At 35.2% G+C, this 24,286-nt stretch overlaps 1 protein-coding gene across 2 annotated transcripts in view; it reads right to left on the bottom strand.

Moving 5' to 3' along the window:
• Window positions 1-22,382, bottom strand: part of LOC102683332 (major facilitator superfamily domain-containing protein 6) — a 42,482-nt gene extending 20,100 nt beyond the window's left edge. The window contains exons 1-4 of one of the 2 annotated variants that reach the window (XM_069196356.1): window positions 21,821-22,382; window positions 18,785-20,281; window positions 16,523-16,620; window positions 16,044-16,115 (exon numbers count right to left, since the gene is read on the bottom strand). In XM_069196356.1, the coding sequence (XP_069052457.1) occupies window positions 16,044-16,115; window positions 16,523-16,620; window positions 18,785-20,280 (1,666 nt within the window). In that variant the 5' untranslated portion in view covers window position 20,281; window positions 21,821-22,382. The remainder of the gene's footprint in view (window positions 1-16,043; window positions 16,116-16,522; window positions 16,621-18,784; window positions 20,282-21,820) is intronic. The other variant, XM_006636734.3, reaches the window with a different exon arrangement.
• Between the last annotated feature and the right edge of the window lie 1,904 nt (window positions 22,383-24,286).

The raw sequence follows: 24,286 nt of genomic DNA, 5'->3' as shown, positions 1-24,286 counted from the left end.
AGCTCGGTGATGTTTGAGGGCATTCATTTATGTACAGCTCTCTTTGGGTCCTGCCACAGCATATCAAAGGGGTTGAAGTCCGGAATTTAAATTACCATTCTAAAATTGTGATTCTTTTCTTTATCAGCCATAGATTTACTGGTGTTTTGGATCATTGTCCTGTTGCATGATTCACTTTCAGGTAATCTTTAACTAAAGGACATACTGTATGGTCTCATATTTTCCATTAAAATGTGCAGGGGTATAGAGAGGAATTTGTGATGGACTCAATGATTTGGAATGTAAAACACACCCAAATCTTCATCCATTCACCTTAATGCTTGACAGCTGGTATGAGGTTCTTGTAGTGATTGATGCACTGTGTTTGGTTTTTGCCAAACATGTTATTTTGCATTACAGCCAAAAAAATCCACTTTGGTCTCATCTGTCAAGAGGACATTGATCCAGAGGTCTTGTGGTTTATTCAGGTGGTATATTGCAAACCTGCGCAACAATGTTCTTTTTGGAAAACACGGGTTTTCTGTTGGCTACCATTCACGAAAGCTATATTTGTTCAGTCTTTTTCTAATGGTAAAATCACAAACTCTAATGTTTACTGTATTACAGAGGCCTGTAGATCCCTGAATGTCCTTTTTGTAGTTCTTTGTGATCTCTAGAAGCATAAAAATGGTCATATCTTGGGATGAATTTGCTGGGACATCAACTAATGGGTAGATTGGTAATGATCTTGAACTTTTTCACTGTGGAATGATACAGATCCAGCCATTCAAAATGAGTGTGGCATGCTGTGTTAAAATCCGGTATATTGCGCCAAATCCACCGAATCATACAGCATGTTTTTTTAAATAGGATAATAGTATCCGGAAGCACCTTGTAAAACCGCCAGGTGGAGCTAATAAAGCTTAATGTCTCATGTACAGCATTTGAGCTGTCGCCAGAAAACACCTGGTTTCAAATCCCTGTCACTGCTGAGGGACAATCTTTTTCCAATTAATAATTTAAGTTGTATATTCTTTAGACTTTTAATAATTTTATATTCCATACTAAAAATTTTATAGTAAATTGCTCAGATTGCTCAGTTGGACAAAACCTACCACCTTTATCATAAATATTTTAATAATGCAGAAATATTTTATGCATCAAAGTCTTTACAGAAGATATTACTAATAGTATTAATAATGAATGACCTTGGACAAGCTGTAAACTCAAAGTATTACCCTGGTCCACATTCTTTGTAACCGTCTTTGTAAACGAAAAGACTTCATTTGTTCATTGACAAAAAGTAACACCACAGCATTTCATTGATCTGATGGCGTATTCATTTCCAATCATACAATGTAAGTCTTGAGAATCTCAGATTCACCATGCCTTTCACATGCTCATGCCTTTACGTGCTCCTTCTGACCATATTACTGTACGTTTATATACTTTGTGAAAAGTGATCATTTTAACCTTGTTTTCGGAGTAAACAAAAGCATACTTTTAGAATTTGAATAATAGGAAATATAATATGGAATTGCATATCTAAAGAAATTAATAACAATATAATTATATAAATGTACTGTTGCAGAAACAGTAGTATAAGACTTTCCATTGATATGTGTACTTCTGTTTCACTGTCTAGTGCATGACTGCGTCTGTGGTGTGATGGCTTAAGTGACTGTGTACAAGGCTGAGGTTGGGTTTCAAATCCAGTTATCGCCATGAGTTTTCTTTTAATAAACATTTCTTTGAAAAACTAAAATAGCAAATATTATGGGCACTATATTGACCTTTTTTATATTTCTAAATATCACAACATGTTCATACTGTATGTACATAGCGGTATGGCAGGGTGTATGGCGCAAACCCACGTGAGCCCAAAAGCCCTACATTAATGTGTATTCCAGGCTTTTCTGCCTTTGCTGCCGTTGCTTACTGGGATAGGCTCCAAATCCTCTGTACTGGATAAAGAGATTAGAAAATGGATGGAAGTAAAGGCACTGTATGGATTGAACTATACACAGTGTTAGAAACCCACTATGAAATGGCAGCATCTCACTGAGGACAAATTATTTTATAGTGCTGGCTTAAGGAAACAACCTTTCCACCTCTCTTGCACATCAGTATCCATACCTAGTTAGTTACAGTATTTAAACAAACTGCCTCTAAATATAAACATCTTAAGATGCTGGCTCTGTGGATCAGCATCAACATAGCATAGCGTAGCTGTGGATCAGCATCAGCTATGTTTGCCCAATCTTTCACCCTTCACATGAAGCAAAGAATGACACGGAGGCGGGTGTGGAACAATGACCTATATATTAAAGTAAAGGTTGGTTGTACAGAACATTACAACGATCCAACATCTTACTCTCATGCTAGCTCTCTTCAACTGACCTCAAGCTCCCCAGATCTTCCTGATTTTCTACTTTGCTTTCTGGTGCCAAAACTATAACAGCCGTGTGACTCCTACAACTTTGGAAAAGGGGGTAGAGCCATCTCATGGACTATTTTACTTCCCAATATTAGTTATAAAGTTATATATATATATCACATTACTACACTCCCCCCTACTTAAGCTAAGAAATATCAATTTTTCTGTTATTCTTTAAATAATCTGCTTTAAATAAGGCGTTTTAAGATGGGTCTAAGAGACACATGGAATAAACACATTAAACAAAACAGGAGTACAACATACAATAAAACATTTTAGGAGTACAACAACAGTAATATAAAAGAAAAAATACTAATTCTTATTAAATCTATAGAACATTTTACTTATTAAAAGTATTCCACCAAAGTCTTTCTCTAGCTTTGTTGCTCAGGTATCTATAGCTATAGCTCTATAGCTTATGATAAGTATTTATCTACAGCGTGTTAATATAGAAGTGTTAAATCTAAAACCAAACAGAAAAAAATATAAAGAATTATACACATACAAAGCAAATGCTATGTATCCGATTATCTTTGTTAATTTTGATTATGGTAAAATCTCTGAACAAGCAAAGTTCTAAATGTCTTAAGCTTTGTTAAATATAGATGTTATGAGAAAGTTTCTTTAAATGAAATAAAGTTTGACTCCCTCTGATATACAGGATGTCTCAATTAGCCTACATTGCTCACATTTCCTTTCACATAGCCTAAGCAAGGGTGTGTACACATAAAACCCAGGGACTGCTCCTGTGTCAACACAAATTAATATTTAATCAAGAGCCACTGTGCCTGTTCCATTCCTGTACTTTCCTCTTCTTACTTCAGTCAGGGCTGCTGTGAATGTGTCACTAGAATAGTTCCCCTATGCACTACTGTTCAAATGAACAAACATGTATTCCTGAGAATGACAAATGTCGTGTAATATGAGTATTGAACAAACTAAAACGTAATATTTGAAGTTAAGAATCGATTTAAAGTTAATCACTTAATATAAATGGATTCTGTTTAGAATCTTAAATTTTAGTTCAAAGCTCACTTCTTAAAGCATCCACATTGGTGTATGTCATAAAGATTGTTGGTGAATTCATCTGGTTTTCTGGTGAAGTAAATAAAATTATTCTAATGAGTCACAGTAAGGAAATAATGTGACAATGTCCCTTAGATCTTTGTATAATTTAAGGTAATACCTTATAAAATCAAGTGAAAAGTTAACATCTTTGATGTGCAAATTTAGCAGGATTACAATTGGAGACAGGCATTGGAGAAAGAGCTGCACTTTTTTGGGACTTGTGTAAACTTACCGTTTCATTTTATATGGATTTTTTTTTACTCAGGTCCCTACCTAAGCCTTTTCATACTAAACAGTATACAGAATTAATATTAGTGTATAAATAGTAAACAAAAAACACAATTTTATTTTAGGTTTTGAATGTAAAATATACATAGCGGCTTTATAAACATAAAGACTCAAAGAATTACTTACAGTCACATAGTGTAACCTCTTTAGTGTGAGGCATTGGTTGTCACTGGAAGAATTCTGGGCTGTCACACAAAATGCTTTGCTTCTAATCATGACCAATGCCCAGCCTCATGGGGATAATCTTTTTCCAAACAAAATTTAATAGATATACTATATTGACATTTTTATTACTTTTTACATCACAGTATGTTAAATATAAAGAGCATTCACAAACCATGAGCTACCTGTACGATTTCCTTTCTATTTTTTTTCCCACTCTGTAGTCTACACACTCCCTTGTCATACAAGTAGGGCACATAGTGCTGCAGGGTTTATGTGTTTGCTTGCATAAAACAGATAGTACACCAATGATCTTTTAATGCAGGAAGTCACTGATTTTAACCGTTTAAATACTTAGCTCAAAAGACAAATTGAACCTTTAAACATTCTTCGAATTGCCTTTTTAAAGAAAATTCAGTTGTTAGCTAAGTTACAGTATGATATTGTAGACCAAATTAATTTTACTGATCACACAAAAGATACCTCTTTTTCACTTCTCATGGGAGGTAGGGAAAGAAAAGAAAGGCCAACTCAAGGCAAATGCAAACGTTTACGGTTTCATTATATCATTGATCTTAATTTTTTGTTGTTGAGTTATGTCACACCCCTGAAAAAATAAGGCTTTGTATCTCGGAAACAGAGGCAGCACAAATGCTATTTTCAAAGGCACAAACCGGCACAAATGGAGCACTAAAGAATGCGGTGGGTTTCACTGTGCTGTTTGTAGGGGGCCCAACTTCATGGAGCTATATCAAACATGCCGACATATATCAGACAAATTAGGGTGGAGCGGTGGCTCTGTGGCTAAGGATCTGCGCCTGTGACTGGAAGGTTGCTGGTTCAAATCCTGTGGCTGGCAGAGGAATCCTACTCTGTTGGGCCCCTGCGCAAGGCCCTTAACCCCAACTGCTCCAGGGGCACTGTACAATGGCAGACCCTGTGCTCTGACCCCAAGCTTCTCTCCCTGTCTGTGTCTCCATGGAGAAAAGCTGGGGTATGTGAAAAGACGAATATCTAATGCAAGAAATTGTATAGGGCTAATAAAGAAACATTATTATGCCTCAAGTACAAATAGTGATTAATTCGTTTGAAACATTTTTTGTGTGCAGCCAGCAGCTAATGGCTTAAGATACTGTGAATATTAAGTGAATATTTAACAAACTTATATGTAAATAATTAATAACAAAACACAATCATATACATTTGAGATTTCATCACCTGGATTGATGCAATAGAAACCAAAGTGTGTCAGTACATTCACCATACATCAGCTATCAGTGAAGAGAAGAACAAAATGATGAAACCAATTCATACATGAATTCCAGGAGTTACTGTTAATGGACAACTGTACTTAACAGTATAATTGTACTTAAATTTATGTACAATTTGATTTAACCAAATACAGTTTGCTATTGCTTTGCAAAACCAAAAATCTAGACATGGGAATCAACCCATGACCTTCTAGTTTGCAGGCAAAAATTCTCACTCAGTTTGCAAGCATGCCTCAAATAATGGGATTGATTGTGCAATTAAAGGTGGTCCAACTTTTTTTATTCTGAGACTTTATGGTCTATTTAAAAAGAAACAGGAAGTATTTCGTTTACAGCATGTACTGTAGTTTTAAAATGTTGGCCATGTGAATCAAATAAGTGAAAGAAGAATACAATTCACGACGTGCCAAACACATCAATTGCATGAACTGATATCCACACATAAAGTATGCTTATTATATAGTGTAAATATAGTATGTATTTACAAGTATATAGAAACTAAAAACAGTATGATCCTAGAATCAAAAATAAAATTATCTGTTTCCTAATTACATTGAGACAAAATATAGATTATTTCAATGCCTAAGTAAACCTAAAAAACACATAGCGCTCAAATAAGGCTATTATTTATAAATTCAGGGATTTGCTTTGTGAAACATCCCAACTTAATATTAATGTAACATATTGTAATATATATGTTATATTGACAGTACTAGTAATTTTATATATGTATAGCATACATATTATTATATTAAAGAATGAGTATCTGTTAGAAGCGCATTGGCTGGGAATCAAAGCCAGCAAGTTCCAGGTAGTAGCCAAGATCTATACCACCTAAGCATCAGTTGTTGAAACAGGTTAAATTAATAGCCAGGGATACTTTTTCCATTTTCTAAAAGCAGTTCATTATCATATACAACAATAATGACAGAAAGTATTCAGGAAAAAAATGTAAACATTGTAAAGTATATAACCTTTATATTGTTAGAATTAGCATGGCAAAACTTTTTAAAATAATTATAGCAAGTGACAGAGTTTAAGACTATACTGCAGAAAATGCTTATGATCAAGGTGGAATACTGTTGTGTATCTTGTTTTTTTATTTATTTTGCTACCAGCTACATACAGTATGTATAATAAACAGTATTTTTATTCATAAATTAATATAATTAATAACATTCAGAAACATAATTTTACATTGGTTATTTTTATTTTCAGCTACTAACATTTCTATTTAGTTAGATAATTCCATATTGATATTCCATATTAAGTGAATTTAAAGTAGTACAGAAATAATAACTGAAGCAATAATTTCACTAGCATCTTATGCACCACAATCATCTTTGACCAGTGAATCACACAACTGAATTACGTTGTGGTACTGTATAGCGCAGCACAGCAGTTTAATGTTGCAATGAGTTATGCCATACATTCGGAATGGCTACATCTGTAAACACCCATCTGTAAATGTCCTTAAACTAAGTCTGTTATTCACAGCTTGTGCAATATTCTAGAATAATTTTAACTATTTTAATTTTGCTAACAAAACAGGACCCCGAATTTATGGTATTTTTAGGAATATTCTCTATGCCATGCAAAGCTGAACAACTAGAAATGTTAATATGTAAATTCAACACAAGGATGATGACATTTTCTTAGCCACTGTAAATCTTTTAATAGCAAAAACTATACAAAAACGAAATTCAAACATATGGTAATTATAGTGCAAGAGGAAAGAATTTATAGAAAATCTTCAAGGGAAATAAACAGAGCAAAATCACACAAAGAATCCTAAAGAAAAACAAAATATATAGACCTTCATAGTGGCTCAACCAGTAAAGGTGCTTGTGTGAGCACATCTTGAGCTCCTTGATCACAGGTTTAAACCTGGGTGATGTCACTATCTGAATGTAACAGAGATTCTCTTAGGGGTGATGTTCAGTTAACTAACTGAACATTCTTGAAGCATCCCTAACTAACTGAAGTATCACCAAGGGTAAGGTGGGATTTTTTTGCAAGAGTTTTCGTGGTTCACATAACCCCTACGGCTTCTTTGTGGCATGCAGTGCTGTCAGTGAGGGATATTCCCCTGCTTCAATCATCTCTGAACCTTCAATGCAAGAATGTGTTAAAAAGACATGTTAAAAGACAAGTGGCTCAAAAGTAGTTAGGTTGAAAGAGTGAATCTACACTATCATGCCATGATGTAAAAGCACACTATTGGCTAATCCACATTGGATCTGCATAACAAAATAATTGCTACTTATAAAGTTTTAAAAGGAGAATATCACAGGATCACATACTTAATGCTAGAATATCAGAAACTGCAAATGTATTTCTTTGGTTATGAACACAATATAAGTAAATATGCAGCATTCCAAGCAGATGGGAACAATGGAAGAGATGGAGGTATAGCAACATCAGGTATATGAACTTAACCTATGTGAAACACGGACCTCAAAATAATTCTGTCAGTAAATATTCAAACGATAATGTTAGAGGTACAGATCACCACTTTCAACTGTCAATTGTTGGTGATTTTGTGGTTTTAATTTTCCTCACATAGATTGCAAAAGCCATCAGAAATGTCAGCAGCTGAAATTGAAATGTTAAACATGGCTAACAATTGCTTCCTTACTTACCCATTCATTTTCTAACATAAGTGTACTAAAATACTCTATCACAGTATGTTCTGTATAATATTTTAGGATATACCATATCCTTATCAGTATATCATATAAGTATATCAAGTCAGGTTTACAAATTATACCAAAATAGCAGTATAAACATTCAAAATGTGCAGTACAAACCCATACGGTGATTTCCACGAGTAGACTACTGCGGTATGTGATTGGCTGGCCAAAATGACCAACATCTCTTTACTATGGATGTTTCAATTTTCTTAATATAATATATTTATATGGAAATTTGCAACTAAAGGGAAAGTTTGGGCACGGAGCATAAAAATAAGAAGAGCATAACGTCTCTGAACGTCAAGGCTGGTAGTGATAGTTTAAATAAAAAACATTTTCTAGAAACAGTATTCCACTTTCTTCATAAACATTTTATGCATCAAAGTCTTTCACTTATGTTTATTTTGGAAAAGTCTTGATGTGCTCATTCTGACTATTAAGTTTATATACTTCGTAAAAAGCTATGTTTTAACCTTTTCTTAATACTAATATTAATTCTTGCGCCCGTTATCGCAGTAAGAAAATACCAACTTTTTAGAATCCATAGTCAATTTTCTTTGCCAACATGTTTTATTTTAAATTTGACACATTCTTTACTTTCTAAACTTCTTAAGCTGTTCGTTTGAGCCATATTTCTGAGTAGCCTGGTGGTGCAGCGGGTTTGTTAAGAAGAATGTAATATAAGTACGTTGGTGATCCGGGTTCAAGGCCTGCTTAGGGCACATTTTACTTCTGACAAAGAAAGACTACTTCTTAAAAAATAAAATAGTAAATATTGTGTATTAATTATTTTTGTTTTTATATATATGACAACGTATTCATTGTTAAGTGATATTAATGTAAGCTTAGGTCCTGTTAGTGTTTTTTTCAGCTGAGCGGTTTGAAGCGTTTCTGAATTGTTTGGAGTTCTTTGGTCCAATTGGTTGCTAGGCTCACCGTACTGTGACTCTGTGCTTTCTGATTGGTTATGGGGGGAGAACATGACGAGGAGAGGGGGAGAGCAGGAAGTAGAGAGAGAATGTGTGTGCTGTGGATGCAGAGTTCTAAGTGAGGCTGTTCTCAGATAAACTGCCAAGAAAAATAATATCCGTCTCCATCCAGTTCCATTCTGTACCGGCAGAGTGTTAATCCTGTCAGTAGCGAATGTTAGCCAATGTCCACCTGGAATTTCCTCCCCTTAAATATTTTGTTATATATCTGCACCAGAACATAGCAGGAACCTGATTCAGGTCTTAAATTGAAGCTACCCCCTTGGCTTTGAATGTAAACAGTCAATTGTCTTGTATTTCTTAATGTGCCCACTCAGCAGACAAACATATACAAAAAAAAAACACCAGGCAGAAATTTTGTTTTGGTCTTCAGAGGTCAGAATTTTACATTCTAGGCCTGTCAGGTAGCTGGAAACACTTTGTAGACATTGTCCTAGGTGTCTACAAGCTTGGATAAAAATATGGGACAAATTGATCAATTTGAAAAAATTCTACATAATGTTTTGTGAAGACTGGACCTGGAATGAAATTTCTTGCATACAGTTTAATGAATAAATCATAAAAATATCGAAAGCAATAACAATAAAAACCATTGCAATTGCTATAAAAACCTTTAGACACTGCTAGAGAGCCTTTTTCTGCTGTTAGGCATTTATATAAAAACTGAAGACTTGCCTTCCGGTGTTAAAAAAGGTGCACTGATAAGAAACTGATTGATTACCCTTTCTGAGTCAATGATTGACAGCTAGAAGCCAGGCGGAATAGAGGAAGTCTCACGCCCTAAGGGCTCTGAATGGCTGAAAATAAAATGAATGACAGAGTTTTTTTTTACCAATCTGATCGCCTTATATCTGGTGGTCCTGTAAATATCTATTACAAAGTCAATAACCTATCAGTAGCCTCCAGGTCAGGAGGAGGGTTAGTCTAGGCTCTGTGGATATATATCGTGCTTTAGAATAAGTTAAAAACATGGGATATACATATTTTTTGCTGTTTTTTGCTTTTGCGGTCTTGTTTTGCTGGTTTATTGATTACCTTATCGATGCATTTTGGAAGTTTGGATTTATTTTTAAAGCTCCGGTTGTCCTTTTTCGATTGATAACATGTTTATGTGGTTTTGTTAGTACAAAATGATTAAATATGATGCAGGAATCAAAAGTAGGTATTGATTTACACCATGGACTCTTGCAACTACGCCAAGCATGGGACATGTTAGATTCTATGAACGTTTTTTCTTTTGGTTCTGAAAACAGTTTTGTGAAGCTCTAGTTTTTTGTCCTTTTTCGATTGATAAAATGTTTTCTGCAAAGGTTTTGTGGTTTTGGTGATGTAAAACAATGAAGTGAGATGCTCCCTTTGAGTCAAGTTTTTCTTAGAACGTAGGCGCTTGTGTCCATGACCAGCATTAAGAGGTCACATGAACCCTACAGTTGCACCAATGGTGAAATAAAACATAAATGAGCAAACTCATTCACCCACTGTTGAATACTGTCAACAGAGTTAAAAGCAGTGCAACCAGTTTAATTCAATTCAAAACAATTTATTCAGTGGGGCAATTTTAACACAAGCCTTTACACCAAGCCTTAAAATGAATTTGTACATATTACAGTATAATTATAATCCAGAATAACAAAACAGCATTAAAAAGACCACTAAAACTATAATGTGTCTGATTATTTTGAACAGCATTAATTTAACAATAATAATTCTTATTAACACACCTATTTATGAGACACAATGTTTCAGAACTCAATAACTTTACGAAAAATGATGTGCTCATTTTGTTTATATTAAGTTAATAAACTTAATAAAAAGTTATAAAGTTTGAACCTTTTCTATGAATACTTGCGTTCATTATCGTGCTAAAAAACTTGAACATTTTATAATCCGCTAAACAAGGAATATAATATGAAATCGCATATCTAAAGAGATTGATAACAATATTAATTTAAGGATCTAAATAGATTTATATAGCTCTAAGAACTGTATTACCGAAGTACACTTTCTTTGTAAACATATGCATCAATTTGACTCATTCACTTGTGATTACACTTTGCCTCTCCTTTACAGCTACAGCTTAAACTGTCAAGTGGCCAGTTGGCACAATGCCTTCAGTGCATCATTGGCATTTAGGAAGCCAGGGTTTGGTTCCTGCCCACAGCACAACTTTTCCTTTAACAAATAAACAATTCCTTAAAAACTCAAATAGAAAATATTATGAACACAATATTGATTTGTTTGGTATTTCAAAATATCACAACGTGATCAAAGCTAAATTAGATCAACATGAATGGGTTAGAGTTAATTTGTGAAACTCCCTGGTCACAAAACCCCATAATGTTTGTTATGTAGAGTAGAACATGCTTGAGGGATGGGAATGGTTCTCATAGCGGGGTACTGAGATGTAAAAAATTTAAAGGGCTTGCTTCTGGCAGAATTCATCTTAAATTACTCAGAATCTATGCAAAGCAGCAGCACCTGTGTCGACGTCAGTCGTTGTATAATAAATAACATAATAATAATTAACAATAATACTAACTAACCAAATAATATAACGAATCAAATTCCAAATAAATTAACTTCAGAACATCTTCTTTTTCTGTTTCAGTTTAATTGGGCAAATATAAAGTCAAATCAATCATGATCTCGGAGTGTATCAAGTGCAAAAATATTTTGCATAACAAATTCGTGAAAGAAGCAGGTAGACAGATTTTAAACAAAACGTGTCAGCTTCCCACCTAGAAAACTACTAGATTTCATATTCTTCAAACATAATTAGCTCTTTAAGGTTTGTCAAAATCAGATTCATTGCAATCAGTACACGACTTCTCAAAAGATACTGTACCCGTTTCTCTCATCCAAACAAAGGTCAGATTTTTTTTCATTTCAAAACCTTGGATGGTATGCCCCAGGGACTTATTCGTAGTATAATATAAATGAACAAAAGAGCTGCTGGGTGACATAAAGGTGTGAAGTAGAGTTAACAGCTTCTGTTTAAAAGGTTTTGGATTCATGTTAAGATCTGCATCTGTTGTAAATGGAAATACAATGACGAATATAATGTATTTTCTACTGTTTAAAGTTTAAGCTTTTAAAGCCATGCAATGTCTACATTAGGCAGGAACATGGAATTGTTTCTTATTTTTGATTTTCTTAAAAAAATGTTTAAAAAATCAGCTTCCCACTTTCATCTTGCCATAACTATAGTGGGAATGTAGCATATTTGGGGGCTTGTTCAGGATCTTTGATTTGTGGAGTCAGTATTTTTCCGTTGATTCACACGTGCTGCTAGTTTTAGCAGTTTTTGTACTACAGGTATTACGGTACTGTAGTTTGTATTATAGGTAATTGTGGTGTCCATCAAGGTTTTGAGTTTAGCGTATTTTATTCTGCGCCGTGCTTTAGAATAGTCTGAGAAATGTCGCAAGGCAGACAGCAAGTTTAAGTCTCGGTTTACTGGGGAAACATCAGATGATAAACTGAGACAGGCATTCAACCCTCACCCCCACAAAGACAAAGATGATAAAAGTGATAAAAATCCATTCAAAAGGATGCGTGTTAACACAAACTCTAACAAAGCCGCTTTTGAGAGCAAGGTAAATTTCTGCTCAGTTAAACAAGATCCAAAGTACAGTCAGACAGATTTTAAATTCTTTAGATCCACAGATATACTGAAACACGGCAGATATATTGTAGAAATTTACTGTATGTACAATAAGATACCGTATGGTTTCAAAGTATATGTGAAATATTTTAATCAATGTATTAATCCAATCTATTTTTACACATCCAGCTATGTAAAAATATAGCCAAAAGGATCGCTGTAAAGGTACAGAGGCTCTGTGGCTAAGGATCTGTGCCTGTGGCTAGAAGGTTGCCGGTTCAAATCCAACAGCCAGCAGAGGAATCCTACTCTGTAGGGCCCCTGAGCAAGGCCCTTAACTCCATCTGTACCAGGGGTGCTGTATAAATGGCTGACCCTGCGCTCTGACCCCAGGCTTCTCTCACTGTGTGTCTCATGGAGAGCAAGTTGGGGTATGTGAAAAGAAATTCCTAATACAAGAAATTGTATATGGCCAATAAAGTGAACTTAACTTAAATTCCAAGCTGAAAAGACTAACATTTCCGTTTACAGCTCATCCATGGTCATTCATTATTGATATTAATAATACATTCCGTATTGCATTAAAATTGGAATGTTCTTACAAAATATAAAAAGAGGCAATACACAACGTTTCTCCTCTATAACTCTTCAGTTTACAGAATAATTCCCGCAGAGCCACACAACATAGTAAACAACGTGTGGGTCAAGGTGTAACACGTCTGTCTTTACTATCATGATATGGGTTTCAACATATTGATAAGCTGTTCTCCGGTTACTGTTAATTGTAAAAATAACCCTTCTTCCCTCCTTTGTTTAACTTAAAGAATTCCATGAAGAAATCCATAAATACGAAACCATTCACTTATAATAATTAATCCAGATACACACACACACCAGAGCCAACAACAATTAATGCATAATAGTGGAATATGTTTGTGTATTCGGCCATGTAAGAAACAAACCGAACGTAATTCTCTGATTAGGCTCTGAACTGCCTACATCAAAGCGCGCTACATTTCATTTCATTCCCCATTACCACTATAAGGACAATGAAAGGTTTTTTAAAAGAACAAATGTCATAATGTTTCCAAAACATCCACTTGTGACATTTTAGCTTAGTTACAGGATTCCATATTAATATTACTATCAAGTTATATTAAACTACAACCCACTGTAAATTCCCAAATTAAAGACTTTGATGCATAAAATATTTATGCAAAATTAAAATATTTATGAAGGTGGAAGTACTTTTGTCCAACTGAGCAATTTTCCTTTTATAAAATATACCTAATTTTTAAATCAGTTTAATGTTTAACATGCTGTAATACACAATTAAAATGATTAAAAGTCTAAACAGTATACAGCTTTAATTCTGTAATTGGAAAATCATTCTCCCACTGACCTGGATTCAAAACCGTGCGTTTTCTGGTGACAGACATCTCAAACACCGTACAGTGCCTTGCGAAAGTATTCGGCCCCCTTGAACTTTTCAACCTTTTGCCACATTTCAGGCTTCAAACATAAAGATATAAATGTTTTATTTTATGTGAAGAATCACCAACAAGTGGGACACAATTGTGAAATGGAACGAAATCTATTGGATTTTTGAAACTTTTTTAACTAATAAAAAAATGAAAAGTGGGGCGTGCAAAATTATTCGGCCCCCTTGCGTTAATACTTTGTAGAGCCACCTTTTGCTGCGATTACAGCTGCAAGTCGCTTGGGGTATGTCTCTATCAGTTTTGCACATCGAGAGACTGAAATTCTTGCCCATTCTTCCTTGCAAAACAGCTCGAGCTCAGTGAGGTTGGATGGAGAGCGTTTGTGAACAGCAGTTTTCAGCTCTTTCCACAGATTCTCGATTGGATTCAGGTCTGGACTTTGACTTGGCCATTCAAACACCTGGATACGTTTATTTGTGAACCATTCCTTTGTAGATTTTGCTGTATGTTTGGGATCATTGTCTTGTTGGAAGATAAATCTCCGTCCCAGTTTCAGGTCTTTTGCAGACTCCAACAGGTTTTCATCCAGAATGGTCCTGTATTTGGCTGCATCCATCTTCCCTGTCCCTGCTGAAGAAAAGCAGGCCCAAACCATGATGCTGCCACCACCATGTTTGACAGTGGGGATGGTGTGTTGAGGGTGATGAGCTGTGTTGCTTTTACGCCAAACATATCGTTTTGCATTGTGGCCAAAAAGTTCGATTTTGGTTTCATCTGACCAGAGCACCTTCTTCCACATGTTTGGGGTGTCTCCCAGGTGGCTTGTGGCAAACTTTAGACGAGACTTTTTATGGATATCTTTGAGAAATGGCTTTCTTCTTGCCACTCTTCCATAAAGGCCAGATTTGTGCAGTGTAAGACTGATTGTTGTCCTATGGACAGACTCTCCCACCTCAGCTGTAGTTCTCTGCAGTTCATCCAGAGTGATCATGGGCCTCTTGGCTGCATCTCTGATCAGTCTTCTCCTTGTCTGAGCTGAAAGTTTAGAGGGACGGCCAGGTCTTGGTAGATTTGCAGTGGTCTGATACTCCTTCCATTTCAAGATGATCGCTTGCACAGTGCTCCTTGGGATGTTTGAAGCTTGGGAAATCTTTTTGTATCCAAATCCGGCTTTAAACTTCTCCACAACAGTATTACGGACCTGCCTGGTGTGTTCCTTGGTCTTCATGATGCTCTCTGCGCTTTCAACAGAACCTTGAGACTATCACAGAGCAGGTGCATTTATACAGAGACTTGATTACACACAGGTGGATTCTATTTATCACCATCAGTCATTTAGGACAACATTGGATCATTCAGAGATCCTCGCTGAACTTCTGGAGTGAGTTTGCTGCACTGAAATTAAAGGGGCCGAATAATTTTGCACGCCCCACTTTTCATTTTTTTATTAGTTAAAAAAGTTTCAAAAATCCAATAGATTTCACAATTGTGTCCCACTTGTTGGTGATTCTTCACATAAAATAAAAAATTTATATCTTTATGTTTGAAGCCTGAAATGTGGCAAAAGGTTGAAAAGTTCAAGGGGGCCGAATACTTTCGCAAGGCACTGTACATGAAAAGTTAACCCTTACTAGCTCCACCTGGCAGTTTTACAAGGTACTTCCGGATACTATTACCCTATTTAAAAAAAACATGCAGTATGTTGCAGTACATACACCATGTTTTACAAAAACATACCTCTCTCATTTTGAATAGCTGGATCTGTACAAAGGGAATTCAAAAAGATCTACAGTAGATTGAATTCTAAGACTGGGAAATCACTAGGCAGAAGACTATGTAGACAAGTGCTGACTTGTCACTTGCTGGTAACAAAAACTTGTCATTTGTAGTGAGACCACATTTAGAATATTCTGGTAATCAAAATACAGATGTTTGCTGCTCTTTTAGTCAATACAGTGAAGAGTGAGCTTATTAATTCTTGGGCTCAAGAATAAGTATACTAATAGGATAAAATACCTATACCTTTTTAATCACTAAACAATTGAACCACAAAGGACATGATTCAAGAATTCATTTACATAGTAGATTGAGGGTGTCAGTAACAGTTTACCTGGCCATGTTGTTGAGGCTGATACCATCACTTCTTTGAACATATGACTAGATGAGAACCTTAGATTAGCAACTAAAAATAAATGAGATAATGAGGTACATGGGCCCAAATGATCTCCTCTTATTGGTAAAGCTTATATTTTCCAACACAATGAGAAAGTCTATACTAGCAAATTTTCAACATTTTAATTGTACAACATCTTGCAGTCATTTACAATATTTTATTTAGAAATGGTGTTGCAACACTTCCACATTTAGGTTTAGGCTACAACGAAGAACCTTAATAAATATTCTGGCTATTACTAATAAAGATGTAGCTGGAAGAGTTTAATATATTTAGATGGTATTGCTGGAGAACTACTGCGCATTTGAGTCACACGTGTGCAATGTAGCACACTGTGGAGTGCTAAAGTAAGATACTAAAAAATTAAATAAATGTAATGTTTTCCATTATAGTCTGAGCTACATGTTTTCTCTTACCTTGAAGCACTTCCATGGGTAGAACAATCCAAGCATTTTCTAGATAGGAGATGTAGAGATAACGAGCGGTGTTGCAGGCCAAACCAATATACAATACTCTGCAATGGAAAAGAGATTCAAAAACAGTGCATGCTGACATGTGATATCAAATTTAGTTATACTGCACACAGAATTAATCATTCTGTGTTTAATGTAAATGTTTTTATTTAAGCTGAAAACTGATTAAGCTATGTTGAGCGCCTCAAACACTGTTTTGTGGTGAAATATTATTTGTATTTAAGACAAATACTGGGTTAGTAGCAACTGCATTACTGTAATATGTAAAAAATGCGGAATGTCAGTACAAGTTACAAAGCTTATTTATTGTGAAGACTTTTAAGCACCAGACTTCAAAAATTGCTAAAAACTTGCTAATAACTAATTGGACACTAATCACAACTGCTGCTAGTTGCTCTTCCAAAAGAGACTTTTAGACATTCCCACTACTAATTTTATGCAATAATGAATACAAATCATGATCTGGTGTGTAGCATTTACAAATTCAATTTTTACAATATGAAAATTCAAATATTGATTGTATCTATGCATAATTCAATAACGAGATTATAAACAAAACTCTTGTAAAGCAAAATAAACAAACAAATCCTCAGTTTGCAGGACATCACGTCATAAATTGCTCTATAATGAAAAATATTAGTTGGAGCTGATATTAGTTTGCTTTTAACAGGTCTGTATCAAGAAGTAGACCTCAATTGTATTTCTAGTATGTTCAGCTAAATACATCACCAAAGCTCTTTTTCACAATTGGATATACTGAAAGAAGTTTTAAAAAAGTCATAGGTAAATGGACGCATTAACAGATAACATATGCAACATGTAGGTTTCCTCTAATCCTGCGTCACTGCCAAGATACAAAACATTTTGGAAGAATTAGATCTATAATATTCTACATGCAAGTTAATTTGTCAAGGAGAATATCTTGACCTGGAGATTCATTTTTGCAATGTCTGTAAAACAAAGAGAAATAAAATTGGAACAGTCTGCAAATTCATCATTAGTTTGTCTAGGGATTACAGGATTACAAATTCATATTTTATTCTGAGACCTTGAAAACCTAGTATTGTGATCCAGAAAGTATGTGAATAATTCTCAGTGTGCTCTGTGAATCTGATAAAATACAAATTTATTAATCTGCAGTTTATCTATTCAATCTCTCGTTTAAAAATGCATTCTGCCTTCCCCTCAATTAATGAACACTGAGATTTAAGGAAGCCAGTGTACAAGATTAACTCTTTATTTTCAAATCTATCATTATCATTGTTGTTGCCTCTCAATGACAGACTTGTTTCCTTCTAATCCTCTCTATTCATCTGCAGGTTTTCTCTTCTGTTCACACCACCCCTGTTCATTCTGCTTCTCTCCTGCTCCCGCCTCCTCTCCACTCCCGGCTTTTGTTCTCCCTTGCTTCATTAGCTGCTGACTGTCCTCTCTTTTTCATACCTAAAGAAGGCTCCACAGCGAAAAGTTGTATATTTTCTTCTCTTTTCATCATGGAATAAATCTTTACTTGTTCCTTTGCAGCCTACACATGCTGACGCAGCTACCTACTTGAACTACTCATATACAATGGTCCTGATTAAATAAACATAGCCTACAGATACACATCAGGCGTACTGTAAAATATTCCTAGATCCATTTGATCCAGCTGAATACAGCATAACATGTGGTGTTTGGGTCACACATGGTGTACAATACAGAGAGCACGAGACAATAAGATCTTGTAAATTGTAGGGCTTCCTAAGCAAAGAGTTGTATAACAAGATTATGTTCATGTATAATTACATACAGTATACAGAATTATTAGTAATTGTGTACAAATAGTTATTCAAACATATCATTTTATTTTAGATATTGTTAAAATGTCTTTAAAGCCATGTATAGTGTATCATATTTCAAACATTAAAAGAGGCTTGACTGACTTGCAGCTCAAATAAGAGTGCACTGAACAAAGTTTGTCTTTAAGGAAATAATTTTCACCACAACTGTGCTGTAATAATTACAACAAAACATTTTTGAATTATACTGTTTTTAGTGTTTTCAGCAATATTCAAACTTCAGCTTTCTTATGAACTTGAAAATATTTATTTACAAAATGTACTTGATATTAAGCGATATTACAAAGTACTATCACTTAACATATATATCTAAATATCTAAGTGATACTAGAGCTGCCATCTCAAATATTTAATGTTAAAAACATACCTGACATGTCCAACTAACTCAATGAGCTTGTGGCTGGTGAAGTAGGCTGCCAGCTCAGATATATGGCTCAGCACAGAACAAATACCAAAAAGTGTTGTTGTCCCCTTCAGGTCCTCCAAGTGCCAGTAGAGAAATGTGAACACAAAGCCATAGCCAAAACCCATAAACCAGGCAACAAAGAGGACTGTGGCATAACGCACACTGCACATAAGTACAATCAAATCTCTGTAATGGAACTGGCCACGGTTTGTGCTGGTAGAAACAGTGGTAGAACTGGTGTCTTCAGAGCTGCCTGCAGCAGTAACATTGTGGGCAACCTGTGGGATTTCAATTTCCTCTTCTTTCTCTTGTTTATAATGGCTATTGTCAAAGTAGAACTGTGTGGTCACTATCAGTGCAATCGTCATTAGGACTCCAAATACAATGAAAGCAATCTGGTAGTTTTTATAATCAGGCTGAATGCAGCCCGTGCCTTCAATGAACATCTTGATATGTGTGTGGTCGATCCCAATGCCAACTGAAAGCATGGCCAGTCCCCAGCCTAGAGAGCCCCACATCCTTTGTAGTCCATAGCGGTCTCTGTGCTTGCCTAAATACTGCAAGGTAACAGTGTCCACAATGGTAACAGCAGGGGCACTAAAGAACTCACCAATTATTACTACTAAAAGAATCAAGAGAAAAATAGTCTCTACTTGGTCCTTGTTATAATCAATTCTGTTTCCATGTGTGGTTTTTATTGTGCTTTGAGTTGTGGTTCTGGTAGTAGAACTGGCAGGACTTGACTGTGGGTAGGTTTCGTTTTCCCTGGACATGTTTGCTTTTATGTTCCTGATTTGCCGGGAGATTAAAATTGGTTCCAACTGAAAAGAAGGTAGGGGGAAATGTTCACCATACAAGTCCCTTTTCTGGCGGCTCTTGGTTATATTCTGTCTTGGTGCAGTCGTTAAAGCTGAAGTAACAGGGAGGGTAGAGGTTGACATAACAGTGGCATTGGTTGGAACTGTAGTTGGAGTGCAAGTCATTGAAGCAGGCTTCACAAAACCTATTCCACAGTTAAACAGAATCCAACACAAAACTGAGAAAAGGAGAACAATTTTTCCTTTCTTGAAACGGTCAGCTACCACTCCCCAGAAGGGAGCACTGCAAAATTCTATGAAATATCTGATCCCTACGAGCAGACCACTCTGGCTTGGTGTCATTCCCAGCTGCTTGTAATATACTGGTAGCAAAGGATGTAAAGATCCATAAGCTGCATAAAAAAAGAAGTAAAAGACTTTTGAAATAAGGAGATGATTATCAATTTTTATGCAGCTCTTCTCTAAACAATCTATTTCATCCTCCTCAGCAGATGAAGGTGGTTCTGAAGGTGGTGAGACTACAGGAGATCCAGACACCTGATCAAAAGACAAGGTATTGAATGGTTCAGCCAGAACATATTTCCTCTTCTGTTCTTCTTCATCCTCCGTCAAAATTGCCACTCTGTCATCACTTGCCATTCTTTGAAAAGAAAAACAAATCTAATAAATAGCACATTACAACCCTAAATATACTGTATATAGTGAAAAGTATGCGTATTGGGGTGGTACAACCAAATACTAACTTTAGACTAATTTACTTTTAGTTAATTTGCTCCAATACATTTGCTTACCTGAAATGGGGGATTGAACACAACGAATTACATTTCTAACACAGCTAAATATGCACTGTATGCAAAATGATACCCAGAAACAAAGGCAGAAATGCTATACTTTTGCCTTATATTTATCTTTTGATTTGAAACAGTTCTTTAGTACTCTGCAAAAATGACACTATGTCTCAATACTTACAATTCTTACTGTAAACAACTGTAATACATTTAAAAATGTTTTAAGTTGCAATACATTTAAAAACAAGTAATACATGATGAGTATTAAAATAAACATTTGCTGTTCTGTTTTGCTTTAATCCTTAAACATCAAACTGAATGTGTTTTAATTCGAAGCACAGAACAAACAGACAGTACAGATTTTCCTGGCAATAAAACTGTGCAGTTTGGTTAAACTATCCATCCATCCATTTATTGTCATGACAACTGCAGTAGCCATAATGATGATCTCATTATATAAATACAACATAAATATATTAATCTAAATACAACACTGATCGTTCAGATCCAACGAGTGTGTAATTACTCTCTTATTAACTGAAGTGCCAAAAAATGTTGAATCGACTAGCACCGACAGAGTGCCTCTATATGAACTGAAGAATATACTGGGATTTATGCGTGAAGAAAATGTACAGTTGATTTTAATTAGTTTCACAAACATCAAGTAAAGGGCCAACTAATAATAAATAATAACTCATACGAGCTATATTTTCACAGCAGTATCACTGGAATTCAAAGATGTATTGAAAACTTGTAAAATAACTGTTTTACAATACTGCGCATACGTTACTTTCTTAGCCAGTAAAACAGATCAATTTATTAAAGTATTCGGACAATATTACTGTGTTACGCAAATGGTAAATTATAAATATAACTATTGAAAAAGTTATAGTTGAAAAATTAATACACACCAACTAAATATATTCTGATTACTATGTATTAACGTATATATGGCTAAAACCTCCACTGACCGTTTCTTCTGAACATTCCGAATTACGTTTGCGGAAGCGCATATCCTTGGGTGTTTCCTGTTTAATGTTCTCAAGGCATATTATTTACATTGTATTTGTATGAAACAGGTTGCTTTCTGCTAACTGTTTATATTAAACACTGCGAATTACGTTGGTCCCTCGTTAGAATTCAAATAAGTACAAACATAAATAATTATATATAAAACAGCCGCCCTTGTCTACGTAGTCTTTGTAATACACTCACTAAATAAAAAAATACATTTTACAAATCGCGAAACGAATATATAAACAGGTACAGATATACCCGGAAAGCTTAAACAATCGAGATCTTAAAAATGTCAAAAGGAGCATACGTTTATATCTATTATTGTATTTAAAAAACAAAGTAAAAAGCAGTTTATATATATTAAAAAGTCTCACCTAGGTTTCTATTGGGGCTTTGTAGAAGCTCTTCTGCGGTATACCTCCTCGGCCGCCCTACTGTAGGTGGTAGGCGATTTAATTGGATCTGTCAAAACGTTTCTTCTTTTCAAGCATCATCTTTACAACGAGTCTCCATACCGTGTTTCACGTCGCTCCATTGACTACAGCCGCGCTTTGAAGAGAAAGACGCTTCTAATTTTAAATTCTAAAGCTCATAGACAAAAGAAAACACTGCCATCTTCACATATTTCAGTGCAGTGTCATTGTAGCTGGTGTAGCTTGACGTCAGCTCTCACCTGCATTGTAGCCCATAGCTGCTCAGCAGGGTCGGGCCAAACCCACGCCGCCAGTTCAGTGATTCTATGAGGAAACAACCTCCATTTCAGGCTGGGCTGTAACATTACACGCACTAGTGGAAATAGGTTTGTACGACATATTTTGCTAGGATTTAGCAAAACGATCAAATGCTATTCGTATAATTGCCTTGCAGTGCAGGTTTAGTAATGAACATGAAAAAAACAGGAAATAATAAAATAGTAAAATGTTAGTTAAAACGTATTTCCGAAAGCTTTAGGGAAAAAAAAACTGCAGTTGTGCCCATGGTCCAGCTAAAACAACACAGACCTTGTACTGTACATAATCCCCAAGACCTTTTACAAACGCAAATCAAAATAGCATTTTGATTGGATCTTAACTTTTTTCCTTTGCTGTGCTTTGCGTCACAAATCTCTTACAATGGTTACAACCCAAATTCCACAATAAAGGTGCAGAATGTTCAGCTGTCACATAATAATGTTTTACAAATATCCTGTTTGCATTGAAGGCTGTTTGACTTTTCATGTTGTAGTATTTTAGTATTATACTGTATTAGATAACATTTAATTTTAAGGAAAAAAACCTAATAATGCACATGATTAATTTTAAATTATCTTCCCACTTTTATCTCATTGCATATTTATTTCCAATACAGTAGATATACATACAACTTGTGCAAAAACTCACATAGTGTATATACTGATCCAAAAAGTAACTGTGCATGACAAATACAGGAAACATATTGTAACAACACATATTTTGGGCATGAAAATGTCAACATAGGAAAGTGTTTAAGGAATCTCATAAATTCCTTAAATTGCAAATGCAAAGTATACACCTTGATACTGTAAGTCAATCAAATACATCAAGTAGCCACAATTAAGCAGAGTATGTTTGAAGATTGAATACATCAACAAGCTGTTGTAAAGCACTCCAGATATCAAAGAAAAATCATTTTCGTGCAGGATAAAGGACAAGTGGAGACAACAGCACCTTTACAACAACACCAACCACAGTATTTACACACACATTAGGGGACCGACGGAACACGTACACAGGTTTAGGGTGGTTACTTGTTAACAGACTCTACACACTTTACTAAGCTGCACAGGACATTTAAAACCATCTACAACAAAGACTCTGTGGACAGATGCGTTATCATATTGAAATCGGAATGGTTTACTGGAAAAATGACGAGCCAGTACAGGCAATAAATGTTCATCCAGTATCTGGATATCTTTTCTAGCCGTAATATTTCCATCAACCATACACAAAGGTCCTACACCGTAGTATGTGATAAATCCCCACACCATAACTGAAACGCTTTGGTGCCTTGAGGGACACATGCATTCAGTTTCATTCATCCATTTCATTCAATCATATTTTTTCTAGTTGACTTCTGAAACAACTCTTTACTTCCTAACTACTCTCCATTTTATATCCCTTTTATGTAAAAATCTTTGGACTGTACAAGGATGCACAGAATCCCCTTAATCTCTGGTTACATTAAAATCATGGGTTATATCTCTTAAAACACGACTTCTGTAACTTTTAACATGATGAACAAACCAGGCCCCGTCACGAGGTGAGATCTTTTTTGGACAACTACCTGTTCGACAACGATTTTCTACGATTTCCTTGTAGAAAATATTTTTTTCCAAACTGAACGAATTGTAGATTCAGGTATACTTAACAATTTACTTATATTGTTATGTTAGTTTAAATGAGACAATAATATTCTGTGTATCGTATGGCCTGCACAGCCCCGGACCTTTCTATTATTGAAAATTATTGAAAATTCATCTGCTGAACTTTTTGCCATTATTCACGATATCTGGGTCAACTTTGATATTAACTATGTGAGAAATCTATACCACACAATTCCAAGGAGAATACTGGATTGTATACATTCAAAGAGACATTAAACAAAGTATTAGGTAAGTCTTTAATATAAAACTTTTTTTTTTTCATTTTCATGTTTAGATGAAACATGAAATGTTGTGATTTCTGCAATTTAGAATTTTCGTGAATATTTTTGCTATAGCGCTGTAACTGTCTTCAAGTAAAGTTCCAATTATATGGACCACATCCTGTAGATACATTTCATTACACATGAAATGGTACAAAGGTTTGTATTTCAATGTGGAG

This window comes from Lepisosteus oculatus, chromosome 12, assembly GCF_040954835.1.
Source record: "Lepisosteus oculatus isolate fLepOcu1 chromosome 12, fLepOcu1.hap2, whole genome shotgun sequence".
Lineage (NCBI taxonomy): Eukaryota > Metazoa > Chordata > Actinopteri > Semionotiformes > Lepisosteidae > Lepisosteus > Lepisosteus oculatus.
This window is presented reverse-complemented; position numbering and strand designations above follow the sequence as displayed.